We start from the raw sequence: 17,951 nt of genomic DNA on the forward strand, positions 1-17,951 counted from the left end.
GATGGAAGCCGCCGCGCTGGGCCGTGGTGAGAATGAATGAATGAGAAACTAGACGTGGAGAGGCCGGGCGTGTGCGGGTGCGCACTGAATGCTGGTCCGTGAACCTGTGTGAGAACTGCACCTTTTTTTTTCTCTCTTCTTTAAAAAAAATAGTTTTTGCCAAAACCGGTGTGGCTCAGTGGAGAGAGCTTTGGCCTGCAAACTGAAAGGTCCCAGGTTTGATTCCGGTCAAGGGCATGTGAGGGGTGTGCAGGAGACAGCTGATCGGTGTTTCTCTCTCGTCGATGTTTCTAACTCCATATCCCTCTCCCCCTTTCTCTGTAAAAAAAAATCAATAAAATATATTTTAAAAAAAATAAAGGTTTTTATTGATTTTAGAGGGAGGGAGATAGAAGGATAGAAACATGGATATGAGATAGAGAGAGACAGAGACAGAGACAGAGTCAGAGAGAGAGAGAGAGAGAGAGATCAGTTGCCTCCTGCATGCCCCCTACTGGGGACCAAGCCCACAACCCGGGCATGCGCCCTGCCCAGGAATCGAACCAGGACCTCCCTCTTGGTTCACGGGTCAGCGCTCAGCCACGGAGCCAGGGCAGCTGGGCCAAGCCAGTCTTTATAACCCAGCCTCCGAGGTGCCACCTCCTTGCTGCTGTATCCTGTGTGTGCCAAGCGAGAGAAGGGATGACTGCACAAGGACGCAAATACCCAGGCCGGTCACGGCCTGCCCGGGTGGCACCGCTCTGGCTCAGGCCCGAGAGGCTGACCTGAGTATGGAGCCACGTGGCCTCTCTCTCTGCAGACAGCGCGAGGGAAGCAGTCCCACCTCTTCCTGCTGAGCCATCCTCGGGATCAATAAGAACTCCCAGTCCCCCGAGCTCTCCATCCATCATGGCCCGCCAGCGCCCCATTGACTGCTCCACCCCGAAGAAATAATGCGGCTCTAAATCCAATCAAGTCGCCGGGATTCACTCCATTAATCCCGCTGACATATTTACTTGTAGCTAATGATGTTACAAATTTCTGGGGGGGGTGGGGGGGGTAGAAGACTCAGACATGGCCTTCCTTCCTTCTTCTTCAAAGGCCTGGATCTAGAGTTGATTGGCCCTTTGAACCCTATGCCAAGGGGATGAGGGTCAGAGAAACAGCCTCTTATCTGAAAAAATGATCTCGGAACCAAAGAACCTCAGGCGTCATTTGTACAAAGGAGGAAACTGAGGCCGAGGGGGGCAGGGTCGTCCCCGCCCGAGGGGTGCGTCTGTGTAGACCCAGGCGTCCTGGGTCGGCGTGAGGGCAGTTCCCCTTCAGGGGTCTCATGCCCACAGTCCCCCTGGGCAGGAGCTGGCATCTTAGTGCCCGTTAGCAAGGCCTGGCTGGAGGCGGCTTAGCTCTTCTGCTCCTGGTCCCCTCGGGGTGCCCCGCCTTTGCCATGCTGTCCCCGCGGCCACACGTTCTGTCTCCACTTCATTCTGTCCCTCCTCTCCCCCCTCGGGGCCCAGCGCGAAGCCACCTCCTGCGGGGTCCAGGCTGAGGGGCATAGTGGAGCCTCCCGTGTCCGTCCTGCTGAGGACAGCCTCCCCCTGCCAAGTTCACGGTGGGTCAGAGGGGTGTTGTCAGGAATGGGAGTCACTCCCTGTCTTTGTCCGCTTCCCCTCTGAAGGCCATGGCCTGCTGGTGCGGCTTCCCACCAGCAGAGGGCAGGAGAACACAACGAATTGTGCTGGCGAAACCGCCAGGGAATTCTGGAGCAATTTTTCTCTTTCTCTGCCTTTCCTGCTCTGTCTCTGAATGGGTTGGGGCTGTGCTCTGAGGAGGGGCCCTCGGTTTTGCTTAGTAATGACCCTCCTCTATTGTTTCCTCACCCAGACTGACCCCCCCTCCAACCCCCTTAGGACTGTCTGGTCTGTGGGAGTGAATATGAGGGGTCGCACACCGTGTAGGGAACGTGCAGGAGGCAGCCGATCCATGATTCTCTCTCATCATCGATGTTTCAATCTCCCTCTCCCTCTCCCTTCCTCTCACTAAATATATATATTTTTAAGCAGGGGAGAGGGGTGTTGAATGGTATCTCAGATTAACTGCTTTGCAAATGAGTGTACCTAGCAAAACTATACCCTTGGGTAATAAATGTGTGTGTGTGTGTGTGTGTGTGCGCTCACTGAGCCAGAGCATTCCAGTCTAAATTCAGAAGGTGTGTGGGTTCTCGCTGGTTTTGTGTAGCCCGATGCAGTACAGGGTAGAGAAGAATCTGGATTTAAGGGGGAACGTGATCAGTCTTGGGTTTGGGAAGCACCGATATGGAAGGACAGGCTGCTCTGCCCAGTGTCCAGTCCCCTGACCCCAGGCCCTTTAGAGCTCTCGGCCAGTCTGAGCACCTGACTCAAAGCCTGGGCCAAGGGCAGGCCTGGCCCCCCCTCCGCTGACCGCGCTCTCCCGGCTGCAGGTAACCTGGACATCACCCCGGACGACCCGCGCTGGATCGGAGCCTGGTGGGCCGGCTTCCTGCTCTGTGGTGCCTTACTCTTCTTCTCCTCCCTCCTGATGTTCGGGTTCCCGCAGTCTCTGCCCCTGCACGCCGCCCTGGAGAGCGAGCAGGCCATGCTCCCCGAGAGGGAGCACGAGAGGCCCCCGCCCAGCAACGGGGTGCTGCGGCACCCGCTGGAGCCCGACAGCGGCGCCTCCTGCTTCCAGCAGCTCAAAGGTGAGGCGCGGCCTCCGGCGGCCGGGAGAGGGGTGATCGAGGGCAGGGGGCGCTGGCGGTCGGCACGGGCTGCGGGGCGGGCAGGAGGCAGAGCCGACCTTGGTTGGCGTGCCTTCTTCCCAGGCCTGTGCCGGGCAGGCTGCTGAGGAGTCCGTGAGCTCCAGTTAGTGAGGGTGGCTGGAGTGCAGTGTGTGTGACCTTGACCCCTGCTTCTCGCCCCCTCAGTGATCCCCAAGGTCACCAAGCACCTGCTCTCCAACCCCGTGTTCACCTGCATCGTCCTGGCCGCCTGCATGGAGATCGCCGTGGTGGCCGGCTTCGCCGCCTTCCTGGGCAAGTATCTGGAGCAGCAGTTCAACCTCACCACCTCCTCTGCCAACCAGCTGCTCGGTGAGTCCGCCTCCGCCCCCAAGAGGGTGGGGGAGCCTGTCCTGCTCAGTCAACACGACAGGAGCGTCCAGAGCCTGGCCGGTGTGGCTCAGTGGTTGAGTGTCAACCTAGGAACCAGAAGGTCACGGTTCGATTCCTGGTCAAGGGCTCATGCCCGGGTTGCAGGCTCCATCCCCAGCAGAGGGCGTGCAGGAGGCAGCTGATTGATGATTCCCATCATTGATGTTTCCCTCCCTCTCCCTCTCCCTCTCCCTTCCACCCTGTGCTATTTTCTTAGAGAGCTCAACCTCCCTGATGATATTTTTCCTACTTGGCTATTAAAATTAATATGCAATAAATAAATAAGATAAAAATAAATTAAATTAATTTGCATTCCCTGAGCCTGTAGCCGCTGGTTGATGTAGTCAACTGGCCTAGACTCTCTGGATTGCAAGGAGGAGGCCCACTGGGCCGGGAAATTGGCCACACAGCCCACCCCGTGGACAGACGACGCCCGTGGCCATGTAATTCCAGTTTTCAGTGAAGCGCGTTGGTCCCCCAAAATCCCAGGAGTGTCTGAGAATCATAAATAACAGGGTATGGGCCTGCTGCCTTGCAGATGGGTCTGTTGAGGAGAGAGGAGAGAGAGAGAGAGAGAGAGAGAGAGAGAGAGAGAGAGAGAGAGAGAGACAGACACACCCTGGCTTGGTGCTCTTTCCTACGAGGCTCTGGGGCTGCTTAGAGCGCCATCTGGGGCTGGCGGCTGTGGGCCCTTCGGTCAAACAGCCTCCTGGCCCTCCTCGGAGCCCTCCTGGCCTGGTTGGAAGAGGAGGGACATCCCCTGTGAGTGGCAGCCCCAGGACCCAGTCACTCAGCAGCATGGAGAGCCCGGCTTCTGGTCCTCCTCTCTCAGTGCGTGTGCACGCACACCCCACCCTGTCTGTCTTTGTCTCCCGGCCGTGTCTGTGCAGGGACCCCACTCACACAATAGGGGGCGCATTCAGACGCCCGGGAGCTAAGTTGATACGTGTGTGTCTCCCCACCTTTCTGTGAGCTCCTGGGGCTGCGATGAGGCCCCTGGTGGAGGCTTGGGGGCCGGGAGGGAGGCCGGGAGGGAGGCCCCGCTGCCCTGGCTCACGGCCCCCTGCCCTCCGCCCTCCGCCCTCCATCCAGGGATGACCGCCATCCCCTGCGCCTGCCTGGGCATCTTCCTGGGCGGCCTGCTGGTGAAGAAGTTCAGCCTGTCGGCGCTGGGCGCCATCCGGATGGCCATGCTCGTCAACCTGGTGTCCACGGCGTGCTACGTCTCCTTCCTCTTCCTGGGCTGCGACACGGGCCCCGTGGCCGGGGTCACGGTTCCCTATGGAAACACGTGAGTCCCCGGGCGCCCGCCTCCACCCGGCGGCCCACAGCCGGCTCCCTCCCCGGGCAGGCTCCGTCCCGGGCCCCGGGCCTTGGTAATCCGGAGAGGCAGCATGGAGGAGGTGGCCCTGCGCGGAGCTCCCACCAGCCAGCCAGCCAGCCTGGCTCCGCGGTGCGGGGGGCAGCCCGCAGACGCTCAGCGGTGGCTCCAGGCTGCATCTCGCAGGACCAGCGGGTTAAGAGGAGGCAAAGCAAGGGGGTGACACATCCCAGCAGAGAGATGTCCCTGAGGGGCCCGGGGAAGCTGGTGTCTGTCTGACAGGCCCTGTGTTCTTCCTTTTCCAGCTCAGCACCCGGCGCAGCCCTGGACCCCCACTCGCCCTGCAATAAAAACTGTGAATGCCAAACCGACTCCTTCACGCCGGTGTGCGGGGCGGACGGCGTCACCTACCTGTCTGCCTGCTTCGCCGGCTGCAGCAGCGCGGTACGTGGCTTCCTCGGGGCGCGGGAGGGCGCAGCGGCCGACACCCCAAGGCCAGGGGTAGGGATGGGCAACCACGCTGCGTCTTCTCTCAGCCTGCCCCGCTCCAGCAACGCGTTTTGTGGGCCTGGCGGCCTGCCTGGAGGAGGCGGCCAGGGAGGAGAGGAACTTCAGGCCAGCGGTGCCATGGTCTCAGCTCTCAAGGCAGCCCGAGGCCTGCTGGTATCCACCCCTGCTCTTTCCTAGGAGCCAGGGATGCCCCCGTGGGAGGCCAGATAAGAAAAGGGCTTATCTGGCCTCCAGGCACCGAGTGGAAGTCACCTGCTTCCTGTCCTGGCCACATCCGGTGTCTGGGGAGCAGCCATTTATTTTTATTTATTTTTTTGCAGCAGCAAACACTGGTCGTTTATTTTCATTTCCCGAGATGTATTTTCTTTTGCTTTAAACATTTAGATTCCTCGCCAGTTATTAACTTTTTTTTTTTTTCTACAGAGAAAATAAATCACCGTGGGGGTGGGCGGAGAAGAGCTGATTTCTTAAATGAGATGATAAAGCGGTTTCTTTATGTGAGCGGAAATGAATTTTTTTTAACAAAGGGAAGGAGCCTGGAGAGGGGTGAAAATAAAAGCACCAGCTATTCTTTCTCGTGACGACAATGTCGTTAATATTCAAGGAGTTCTATTGTAAGTGGGTGGTGGTTACTGTCCTGTTAGGAGAGTTAAGTACAGGCGAGGGCCAGGGGATCTCTGTTCTAGAGCATTCTCTGGCCCAGACATCGTAACGTCTGAGCACAGAGGAGCAGGTGGCACTCAGGACAGTGTCCCAGTGCCTCATGGTATCATCTGCCCTCTGCCGCCTCGGTGAGGAGCATGTCCCATGCAGGAGGGAGGACCATGGCCCTGTCTCAGATACAGGACGAGGGCTTATATGTTTCTCTTGATGTCAGAGGGGAAGGGAGAGAGAGAGAGAGAATCATCGATCAGCTGCCTCCTGCATGCTCCCCACTGGGGATGGAGCCTATAACCAGGGCATGTGCCCTGACTGACCAGGAATCAAACTGTGACCTCCTGGTTCATAGGTCGATGCTCAACCCACTGAGCCACACCGACCGGACTCCACTTCCCCGGTTTCCCATCAGACTCAGTACATAGAACACCCTCTCCCGCATCGCTGTCTGCTTAGCAAAGCAATCTTCCAATTAGAAATCAGCTTATTTGTACGATGAATAGAAACGGACCCATCAGTGCGGAACGTGGGGGAACCCACACAAAAACAGCTTTACTCGCCGGTGTTGTTGACACCGCTGACGCATATTTTGTGTTTGTAACGGGAGCTGTCAAAACAGCATGCGCACGCCTTCAGTAGCAGAAAACAGACCCAAGATCCCAGAGAGTCATTTTCCTGTTTTTGTGGCCTCGGCTTTTATTGTAATTATTTATCCCCATCACCGGATGTGAATAGAAACATTTCTCAGTGGAAATTAACGTCTGCTTTGTGGCACAGGCATACGATTCTCGGTGGCTGTGCTGTTCTTCGTTTGTTGGTTTATTTATTTATTTATTTATTTTTTTAAGTTCTAGACTTTTTAACCTTTTCAAGAAATGATACATTCGTATGGTCCAAAAATCAGGAAGTATAGAAATGAAGGCATGAAAACTCTCCTTTCTTCCTCTCGGACTTTCCAATCCCCACTCTGCCCAGGGGGTGATACTGTGACTGCTTTCTTGCAGACTATCCTTCTGCATTTGCATGCTCGTTTATGGTCTTATTCCGTACCTGTTGTGTGCAGGGTTTTGTTGTCAGTGACTTACCTCGTGGAGAGCATTCGCTTGCCTTTTTGACAGCTGTATAACCATTCCACTGTGTAACCAATCCCCGTAGGTAGGCACTCAGGTGGCTGCAAAACTTTATTTCTCGCCGTGTTGTGACTCGTGTTGAACTTGGGCATTTCGTGCCCAGGTAGGTCGGTCTGTCTGGGGGTTACGTTCTGGTGCTGTCATCATACCAAGGCACCGGCTCTGAGCAGACCACTTAGGACAGAGGACCCAGCCCAATGGTGTGTCCCCAAACCTCAGCCCCTGGATAAAGCCCCTGTGCAGGGCTCAGTCACCAAGGGGGGCCTGTCGGAGGCGGGCGTAGAGGCTTTGGACACCTCTGCAAACATCCACGTGACATAAGCGAGGCCTGCCGCATGCTCTGTGCTTAAAGGAAAGGAGGGAGGAGGAGGAGGAGAGGAGGGAGGGGCTGGGCGAAGGATGTTAGAATGGGGATGATCCTCGGGAAGATGCACTCGTGTGCCCTGACAGCTGAGCGCCATGGGAAGGGAGAGCAGTGAGTTGTTGACGACTTTTTCATTCTCCATTCCTTAAAGGGCCTGCGCTGTTATTACCCTACCTTGATTGGCTTGGCGCTCGCCAGGCACTGTCTCTCCCTTTAATTCCTGGAGCGGGAGCGCGGTCCCTGGGCGGCTGGCAAGAATCCCGGGAGGCCACATGGGCCTCAGCGCTGTTCTCCCTCCTCTCCGGTCACATGCCGATCAGGGTGCTCCCAGGTCTTAACCCTCTTTGCCTTCTGGCCCCTCGAGAGCCTTCCCTTAGCTCCCCTCTCTCTGGGCCCCCTGACAGGGCACAGCCTTTGTCCCACATGCCACCCCGGGCACCGGACCAGCAGCAGGGAGGCAGGTTGCCTGATTTACTTCTTTTAATACTCTCCCGTGTAATTATAACTGCGTGAGAGAGAGGACAAATTGGCAGGTAATTACAGTGTTAATTGGCAATGTTTTATTATATTGTGGAAGTGCAATTTCCCCTCTAATTATATGGGGTGGGGAGGGGGGGGATTCCTGAGCAGGGAAACGGAACACACAGGAGACGGGGCGCAGCTCCCTTCCCCCATAAACATGCCTCTGTCTGCATGTGCTCTGCAGCCTCCCTCAGAACGCTAACTCGTTCGCTCGGGCCTAATGAACGGGATGCGGCGGGACGCGTCATGGGGCTGTGACAGCTCCCGCTGGTGGACGGCCTGGGATGTAGGTGCCCCAGGTGCCCGCTGAGCAGGGCCGGACGCTTTCCTTCCAGAACCTCACCGGCTGCGCGTGCCTGACGACCGGGCCGCCTGAGAACGCCACCGTGGTCCCCGGCAAGTGCCCCAGCCCCGGCTGCCAAGAGGCCTTCCTCACCTTCCTGTGCGTCATGTGCGTCTGCAGCATGATCGGGGCCATGGCCCAGACGCCCTCCGTCATCATCCTCATCAGGTGAGCCGGTAAGGCCCCCGGGCCTGTGACCCAGCCGCGGCCCCTCTCCGCCCGGCGCACCGGCAGGTCTCCCGCAGACAGAGCCCGGGGCCGTGTGTGTCTCAGCCAGCGGCTGAGGCTGCCGGGAATCAGCCCCACAGACCTCACGCCACGCGTGGAAGCAGGGCCCACGGGAGAAAGTCAGTCCCCTCATGTGCAGACACAGGGCGCAGGGAGCCGATCACAGCCCTGAGCAGCTTGGAGCTCCCTGTTGGAATGGTCCAGAGTGGTTTCCCCAGAAAGCGGGCACTCTGAGGGTCCAGACGGGGCGACAGGTCTTTCCAGGGACTGTCCTGGGGGGACCAAGCCCGGGAGGCGGGGACTGTTGGCAACGAGGAAGCGTGACGCTGCCAGGTGCCTTTCCTCGGGGCCAGCACCAGGACTGGAGAGAGGCCGGTTAACCGCTCTGGGCCACCCGGGGGCCACGTCCTGCTGGTCCCACTGATTTCTCAAAAGGGCCCGAGAGTGACCCCGGTATCGTGTTCTGGCCAGTCAACGAGCCACCGGGCGAATGTCCCCCCAGCTGACGTTCCCGGGTACCTGGCCCTGTCACCCCCAGATGCCGCCCTGTCCGGGCCAAGGTGAGGTGCCTTCCAGTGAAGGCTGTATGGGCCCGGTTTGCATTCTGCCCTTCACAACAAGACCAGCTCCGCGTATTAAAAACTTATCACCGCAGTTACCACTGTGTTCCAGACCCTAGGCAGGGAAGGCGGAGGGGAAACGCGCTGGTCATGTCCTATGAGGGCGCCCTGGGCCGCAGCGCATGGCTCGGGGTCCCTCAGTGACAGGGAGTGATGAGAATCTCTCTCTCTTGCCTCCTCGTCTCTGCGCACATAGGACCGTCAGCCCTGAACTCAAGTCCTACGCGCTGGGAGTGCTTTTCCTCCTCCTTCGCCTGCTGGGTACGTACCCCCTCCTCATCCCCTCAGTAGTGGGGCCGTGGCCGAGGCCCAGGTGAGTGGATGTCAGGGAAATGGCCCCGTTGCTTGAATTTGTCTATTTTTTCTGTGATTTTTAAAAAAATATTTTTTATTGATTTTTTACAGAGAGGAAGAGAGAGGAATAGAGAGTTGGAAACATCGATGAGACCGAGACACACGTAACTGGCATGAGAGAGAGAGAGAGAGAGAGAGAGAGAGAGAGAGAGAGAGAGAGAGAATATATGGGAGGGAGGGAGGGAGGGTTCATTGAGAAGATAAGCTCCTCTTGGCAGCAAAGAATTTCTGATCGGTTGCCATGGTCATTTCCTGCACTAGTGACCAGAGAAAGACCTTACAATCTCCTCAACTCTGTTAACAATACACGATGTTGGTGTACACGGGGACACTTATAAGACATATTCGTCTTAGTTCTTTTTCTTTCTTTATTAAGGTATTACATGTGTGTCCTGATTGCCTCCAACCCCCCCACACACACACACACACACTCATACCCTCACCCCCCTACTGTCTGTGTCCATTGGTTATGCTTATATGCATGCACACAAGTCCTTCAGTGATCTTACCCCTCCCCCCCACCCTCCCCTGCCTTCCCTCTGAGCTGTGAGCACCGGATCAATGCTTCTCTGTTTCTGGATCTGTTCTTGTTCACCAATTTATGTTGTTCAGTATATTCCACAAATGAGGGAGATCCTGTGATATTTATCTTTCTCCAACTGATTGATTTCGGTTAGCAATGTGGTCGGCAAACTGTGGCTCTAGAGCCACTTGCGGCTCTTTGGCCCCTTGAGTGTGACTCTTGCACAAAATGCTATGGCCTGGGCGAGTCTGTTTTGAAGAAGTGGAGTTAGAAGTTTACATTTAAAAAATGTGGCTCTCCAAAGAAATTTCAATTGTCCTGTTGATATTTGGCTCTGTTGACTCATGAGTTTGCCGACCACTGGCTTAGCATGATGCTTTCCAGAACCATCCATGCTGTTGCAAATGGTAGGAGTTCCTTCTTTATTACAACAGCGTGGTATTCCATTGTGGAGGTGCACCACAGTTTTTTAATGTCTTATTTCTAAGTCACGGGAAAAAGATGTGTTCTAGGTGTGGCAACGCCCAGGGAAAGGGGTAGACCAGGACCTAAAACATCGCAGCATTTCTGGCATTGTGCTGTTACTATTAAAGCATAATAGTAACAGCACAATGTATTCAATAAAATATGTATTTTGAAAAATTCAATAAAATATGTATTTTTAAAAATCACTATAGTGATTTTTAAAAATACATATTTTATTGAATTTTTTTTCAAAGACGAAGGGAGAGGGATAGAGAATAAGAAACATCAATGAGAGAGAATCATCGATCAGCTGCCTCTTGCAAACCTCCTATCAGGGACGTGCCCGCAACCAAGGTACATGACCTTGACAGGAATCAAACCTGGGACTTTTCAGTAGGCAGGCTCTATCCACTGAGCCAAGCCGGTTTTGACAACATGATAATTTTTTTTAAATATATTTTATTGATTTTTGTACAGAGTGGAAGGGAGAAAGATAGAGAGTTCGAAACATCAATGAGAGAGAGTCATTGATCAGTTGCCTCTTGCACACCTCCTACTGGGGATATGCCCGCAACCAAGGTACAAGCCCTTGACCAGAATCGAACCCAAGCGATTCAATCCCCAAGCCGACGCTCTATCCATTGAGCAAACCGGTTCCGGCAGACAACATGATAATTTTTAACTAAGGTACAAGGTATGTGAATCACATACCTGCCACCAACGTAAACTACATGTGCGGCGGACACATATGTAAAATATTCTCCTTGGCTCCCTCCTGGGCTCTGTGAGAAAAGGCCTACAAACAACCACATATTCTAACTGCAATAGTGTGTTCTACTCTATACAGGTTGGCGGTAGGCCTCCTCCCACAGAGCCCAGGATGGAGCCAGGCAGACTACACTGCACTACACAACACTACAGTAGATTGTGAGGTTGGTGGTAGGCCTCTTCCCACAGAGTCCAGGATGGAGCCAGGCAGACTACACTACACTACACTACACTACAGTAGATTGTGAGGTTGGTGGTAGGCCTCTTCCCACAGAGTCCAGGATGGAGCCAGGCAGACTACACTACACTAGATTGTGAGGTGGGTAGTAGGCCTCTTCCCACACAGTCCAGGATGGAGCCAGGCAGACTACACTACACTACACTACACTAGATTGTGAGGTTGGCGGTAGGCCTCTTCCCACAGAGTCCAGGATAGAGACAGGCAGACTACACTACACTACACTACACTACACTACACTACACTACACTACACTACAGTAGATTGTGAGGTTGGTGGTAGGCCTCTTCCCACACAGTCCAGGATGGAGCCAGGCAGACTACACTACACTAGATTGTGAGGTGGGTAGTAGGCCTCTTCCCACAGAGTCCAGGATGGAGCCAGGCAGACTACACTACACTACACTAGATTGTGAGGTTGGTGATAGGCCTCCTCCAACAGAGCCCAGGATGGAGCCAGGCAGACTACACTACACTCACTACACTACACTACACTGTGAGGTTGGTGGTAGGCCTCCTCCAACAGAGCCCAGGATGGAGCCAGGCAGACTACACTACACTACACTAGATTGTGTTGTGGGTAGTGGGCCTCTTCCCACACAGTCCAGGATGGAGCCAGGCAGACTACACTACACTAAAATACACTACACTACACTACACTACACTAGATTGTGAGGTTGGTGGTAGGCCTCTTCCCACAGAGTCCAGGATGGAGCCAGGCAGACTACACTACACTACACTAGATTGTGAGGTGGGTAGTAGGCCTCTTCCCACACAGTCCAGGATGGAGCCAGGCAGACTACACTACACTACACTACACTACACTAGATTGTGAGGTTGGTGGTAGGCCTCTTCCCACAGAGTCCAGGATGGAGCCAGGCAGACTACACTATACTACACTACACTACACTACACTAGATTGTGAGGTTGGTGGTAGGCCTCTTCCCACAGAGTCCAGGATGGAGCCAGGCAGACTACACTATACTACACTACACTACACTACACTAGATTGTGAGGTTGGTGGTAGGCCTCTTCCCACAGAGTCCAGGATGGAGCCAGGCAGACAACACTACACTCACTACACTACACTACACTACACTACACTAGAGTGTGAGGTTGGTGGTAGGCCTCTTCCCACAGAGTCCAGGATGGAGCCAGGCAGACTACACTACACTACAGTAGATTGTGAGGTTGTTGGTAGGCCTCTTCCCACAGAGTCCAGGATGGAGCCAGGCAGACTACACTATACTACACTACACTACACTACACTAGATTGTGAGGTTGTTGGTAGGCCTCTTCCCACAGAGTCCAGGATGGAGCCAGGCAAACTACACTATACTACACTACACTACACTACACTAGATTGTGAGGTTGGTGGTAGGCCTCTTCCCACAGAGTCCAGGATGGAGCCAGGCAGACTACACTACCCTACACTAGATTGTGAGGTTGTTGGTTGGCCTCTTCCCACAGAGTCCAGGATGGAGCCAGGCAAACTACACTATACTACACTACACTACACTACACTAGAGTGTGAGGTTGCTGGTAGGCCTCTTCCCACAGAGCCCAGGATGGAGCCAGGCAGACTACACTACACTACACTACACTACACTACACTACACTGTGAGGTTGGTGGTAGGCCTCTTCACACAGAGTCCAGGATGGAGCCAGGCAGACTACACTACACTACACTAGATTGTGAGGTTGGTGGTAGGCCTCTTCCCACAGAGACCAGGATGGAGCCAGGCAGACAACACTACACTCACTACACTACACTACACTACACTAGATTGTGAGGTTGGTGGTAGGCGTCTTCCCACAGAGTCCAGGATAGAGACAGGCAGACTACACTACACTACACTACACTAGATTGTGAGGTTGGTGGTAGGCCTCTTCCCACAGAGACCAGGATGGAGCCAGGCAGACAACACTACACTCACTACACTACACTACACTACACTACACTAGATTGTGAGGTTGGTGGTAGGCCTCTTCCCACAGACTCCAGGATGGAGCCAGGCAGACAACACTACACTCACTACACTACACTACACTACACTACACTACACTAGATTGTGAGGTTGGTGGTAGGCCTCTTCCCACAGAGCCCAGGATGGAGCCAGGCAGACTACACTACACTACACTACACTACACTACACTACACTGTGAGGTTGGTGGTAGGCCTCTTCACACAGAGTCCAGGATGGAGCCAGGCAGACTACACTACACTACACTAGATTGTGAGGTTGGTGGTAGGCCTCTTCCCACAGAGACCAGGATGGAGCCAGGCAGACAACACTACACTCACTACACTACACTACACTACACTACACTAGATTGTGAGGTTGGTGGTAGGCGTCTTCCCACAGAGTCCAGGATAGAGACAGGCAGACTACACTACACTACACTACACTAGATTGTGAGGTTGGTGGTAGGCCTCTTCCCACAGAGACCAGGATGGAGCCAGGCAGACAACACTACACTCACTACACTACACTACACTACACTACACTAGACTGTGAGGTTGGTGGTAGGCCTCTTCCCACAGACTCCAGGATGGAGCCAGGCAGACAACACTACACTCACTACACTACACTACACTACACTACACTACACACTACACTACACTACACTAGATTGTGAGGTTGGTGGTAGGCCTCTTCCCACAGACTCCAGGATGGAGCCAGGCAGACAACACTACACTCACTACACTACACTACACTACACTAGATTGTGAGGTTGGTGGTAGGCCTCTTTCCACAGAGTCCAGGATGGAGCCAGGCAGACTACACTACACTACACTACACTAGATTGTGAGGTTGGTGGTAGGCCTCTTTCCACAGAGTCCAGGATGGAGCCAGGCAAACTACACTATACTACACTACACTACACTAGATTGTGAGGTTGGTGGTAGGCGTCTTCCCACAGAGTCCAGGATGGAGCCAGGCAGACTACACTACACTACACTACACTAGAGTGTGAGGTTGCTGGTAGGCCTCTTCCCACAGAGCCCAGGATGGAGCCAGGCAGACTACACTACACTAAACTACACTACACTACACTACACTAGATTGTGAGGTTGGTGATAGGCCTCCTCCAACAGAGCCCAGGATGGAGCCAGGCAGACTACACTACACTACACTACACTACACTACACTAGACTGTGAGGTTGGTGGTAGGCCTCTTCCCACAGACTCCAGGATGGAGCCAGGCAGACAACACTACACTCACTACACTACACTACACTAGATTGTGAGGTTGGTGGTAGGCCTCTTCCCACAGAGACCAGGATGGAGCCAGGCAGACAACACTACACTCACTACACTACACTACACTACACTACACTAGATTGTGAGGTTGGCGGTAGGCCTCTTCCCACAGAGTCCAGGATAGAGACAGGCAGACTACACTACACTACACTACACTAGATTGTGAGGTTGGTGGTAGGCCTCTTCCCACAGAGACCAGGATGGAGCCAGGCAGACAACACTACACTCACTACACTACACTACACTACACTACACTAGATTGTGAGGTTGGTGGTAGGCCTCTTCCCACAGACTCCAGGATGGAGCCAGGCAGACAACACTACACTCACTACACTACACTACACTACACTACACTAGATTGTGAGGTTGGTGGTAGGCGTCTTCCCACAGAGTCCAGGATAGAGACAGGCAGACTACACTACACTACACTACACTAGATTGTGAGGTTGGTGGTAGGCCTCTTATCACAGATTCCCGGATGGAGCCAGGCAGACAACACTACACTACACTACACTAGATTGTGAGGTTGGTGGTAGGCCTCTTCCCACAGAGTCCAGGATGGAGCCAGGCAGACTACACTACACTACACTACACTAGATTGTGAGGTTGTTGGTAGGCCTCTTCCCACAGAGTCCAGGATGGAGCCAGGCAGACTACACTACACTACACTACACTACACTACACTACACTACACTAGATTGTGAGGTTGGTGGTAGGCCTCTTCCCACAGAGTCCAGGATGGAGCCAGGCAGACTACACTATACTACACTACACTACACTACACTAGATTGTGAGGTTGTTGGTAGGCCTCTTCCCACAGAGTCCAGGATGGAGCCAGGCAAACTACACTATACTACACTACACTACACTACACTAGATTGTGAGGTTGTTGGTAGGCCTCTTCCCACAGAGTCCAGGATGGAGCCAGGCAGACTACACTACACTACACTAGATTGTGAGGTTGTTGGTAGGCCTCTTCCCACAGAGTCCAGGATGGAGCCAGGCAAACTACACTATACTACACTACACTACACTACACTAGATTGTGAGGTTGGTGGTAGGCCTCTTCCCACAGAGTCCAGGATGGAGCCAGGCAGACTACACTACACTACACTACACTACACTACACTGTGAGGTTGGTGGTAGGCCTCTTCCCACAGAGTCCAGGATGGAGCCAGGCAGACTACACTACACTACACTACACTACACTAGATTGTGAGGTTGGTGATAGGCCTCCTCCAACAGAGCCCAGGATGGAGCCAGGCAGACTACACTACACTACACTACACTACACTAGACTGTGAGGTTGGTGGTAGGCCTCTTCCCACAGACTCCAGGATGGAGCCAGGCAGACAACACTACACTCACTACACTACACTACACTACACTACACTACACACTACACTACACTACACTAGATTGTGAGGTTGGTGGTAGGCCTCTTCCCACAGACTCCAGGATGGAGCCAGGCAGACAACACTACACTCACTACACTACACTACACTACACTAGATTGTGAGGTTGGTGGTAGGCCTCTTTCCACAGAGTCCAGGATGGAGCCAGGCAGACTACACTACACTACACTACACTAGATTGTGAGGTTGGTGGTAGGCCTCTTTCCACAGAGTCCAGGATGGAGCCAGGCAGACTACACTACACTACACTAGATTGTGAGGTTGTTGGTAGGCCTCTTCCCACAGAGTCCAGGATGGAGCCAGGCAAACTACACTATACTACACTACACTACACTACACTAGATTGTGAGGTTGGTGGTAGGCCTCTTCCCACAGAGTCCAGGATGGAGCCAGGCAGACTACACTACACTACACTACACTACACTGTGAGGTTGGTGGTAGGCCTCTTCCCACAGAGTCCAGGATGGAGCCAGGCAGACTACACTACACTACACTACACTACACTAGATTGTGAGGTTGGTGATAGGCCTCCTCCAACAGAGCCCAGGATGGAGCCAGGCAGACTACACTACACTACACTACACTACACTAGACTGTGAGGTTGGTGGTAGGCCTCTTCCCACAGACTCCAGGATGGAGCCAGGCAGACAACACTACACTCACTACACTACACTACACTACACTACACTACACACTACACTACACTACACTAGATTGTGAGGTTGGTGGTAGGCCTCTTCCCACAGACTCCAGGATGGAGCCAGGCAGACAACACTACACTCACTACACTACACTACACTACACTAGATTGTGAGGTTGGTGGTAGGCCTCTTTCCACAGAGTCCAGGATGGAGCCAGGCAGACTACACTACACTACACTACACTAGATTGTGAGGTTGGTGGTAGGCCTCTTTCCACAGAGTCCAGGATGGAGCCAGGCAGACTACACTACACTACACTACACTAGATTGTGAGGTTGGTGGTAGGCGTCTTCCCACAGAGTCCAGGATGGAGCCAGGCAGACTACACTACACTACACTACACTAGAGTGTGAGGTTGCTGGTAGGCCTCTTCCCACAGAGCCCAGGATGGAGCCAGGCAGACTACACTACACTACACTACACTACACTAGATTGTGAGGTTGGTGATAGGCCTCCTCCAACAGAGCCCAGGATGGAGCCAGGCAGACTACACTACACTACACTACACTACACTACACTAGACTGTGAGGTTGGTGGTAGGCCTCTTCCCACAGACTCCAGGATGGAGCCAGGCAGACAACACTACACTCACTACACTACACTACACTAGATTGTGAGGTTGGTGGTAGGCCTCTTTCCACAGAGTCCAGGATGGAGCCAGGCAAACTACACTATACTACACTACACTACACTAGATTGTGAGGTTGGTGGTAGGCCTCTTCCCACAGAGTCCAGGATGGAGCCAGGCAGACTACACTACACTACACTACACTACACTAGATTGTGAGGTTGGTGGTAGGCGTCTTCCCACAGAGTCCAGGATGGAGCCAGGCAGACTACACTACACAACACTACACTACACTAGATTGTGAGGTTGGTGGTAGGCCTCTTCCCACAGAGACCAGGATGGAGCCAGGCAGACTACACTACACTACACTACACTACACTAGAGTGTGAGGTTGGTGGTAGGCGTCTTCCCACAGAGTCCAGGATGGAGCCAGGCAGACTACACTACACTACACTACACTAGATTGTGAGGTTGGTGGTAGGCCTCTTTCCACAGAGTCCAGGATGGAGCCAGGCAAACTACACTACACTACACTAGATTGTGAGGTTGGTGATAGGCCTCCTCCAACAGAGTCCAGGATGGAGCCAGGCAGACTACACTACACTAAAATACACTACACTACACTACACTGCACTACACTACACTAGATTGTGAGGTTGGTGGTAGGCCTCTTCCCACAGAGACCAGGATGGAGCCAGGCAGACTACACTACACTAAAATACACTACACTACACTACACTGCACTACACTACACTAGATTGTGAGGTTGGTGGTAGGCCTCTTCCCACAGAGCCCAGGATGGAGCCAGGCA

At 53.8% G+C, this 17,951-nt stretch overlaps 1 protein-coding gene across 4 annotated transcripts in view; it reads left to right on the forward strand.

Moving 5' to 3' along the window:
* Nucleotides 1-17,951, forward strand: part of SLCO3A1 (solute carrier organic anion transporter family member 3A1) — a 102,410-nt gene that overhangs the window by 68,951 nt on the left and 15,508 nt on the right. For all 4 annotated transcript variants that reach the window (XR_004983382.2, XM_036411826.2, XM_036411825.2 and 1 more), the window contains exons 4-9: nucleotides 2,441-2,698; nucleotides 2,924-3,088; nucleotides 4,241-4,439; nucleotides 4,775-4,913; nucleotides 7,988-8,163; nucleotides 9,040-9,104. Coding sequence is in view for 3 of the 4 variants with exons in the window: in XM_036411826.2 (XP_036267719.1) it covers nucleotides 2,441-2,698; nucleotides 2,924-3,088; nucleotides 4,241-4,439; nucleotides 4,775-4,913; nucleotides 7,988-8,163; nucleotides 9,040-9,104 (1,002 nt within the window). In the remaining variant the exon portion in view is untranslated. The remainder of the gene's footprint in view (nucleotides 1-2,440; nucleotides 2,699-2,923; nucleotides 3,089-4,240; nucleotides 4,440-4,774; nucleotides 4,914-7,987; nucleotides 8,164-9,039; nucleotides 9,105-17,951) is intronic.

Source organism: Pipistrellus kuhlii, unplaced genomic scaffold (assembly GCF_014108245.1).
Source record: "Pipistrellus kuhlii isolate mPipKuh1 unplaced genomic scaffold, mPipKuh1.p scaffold_m20_p_42, whole genome shotgun sequence".
Lineage (NCBI taxonomy): Eukaryota > Metazoa > Chordata > Mammalia > Chiroptera > Vespertilionidae > Pipistrellus > Pipistrellus kuhlii.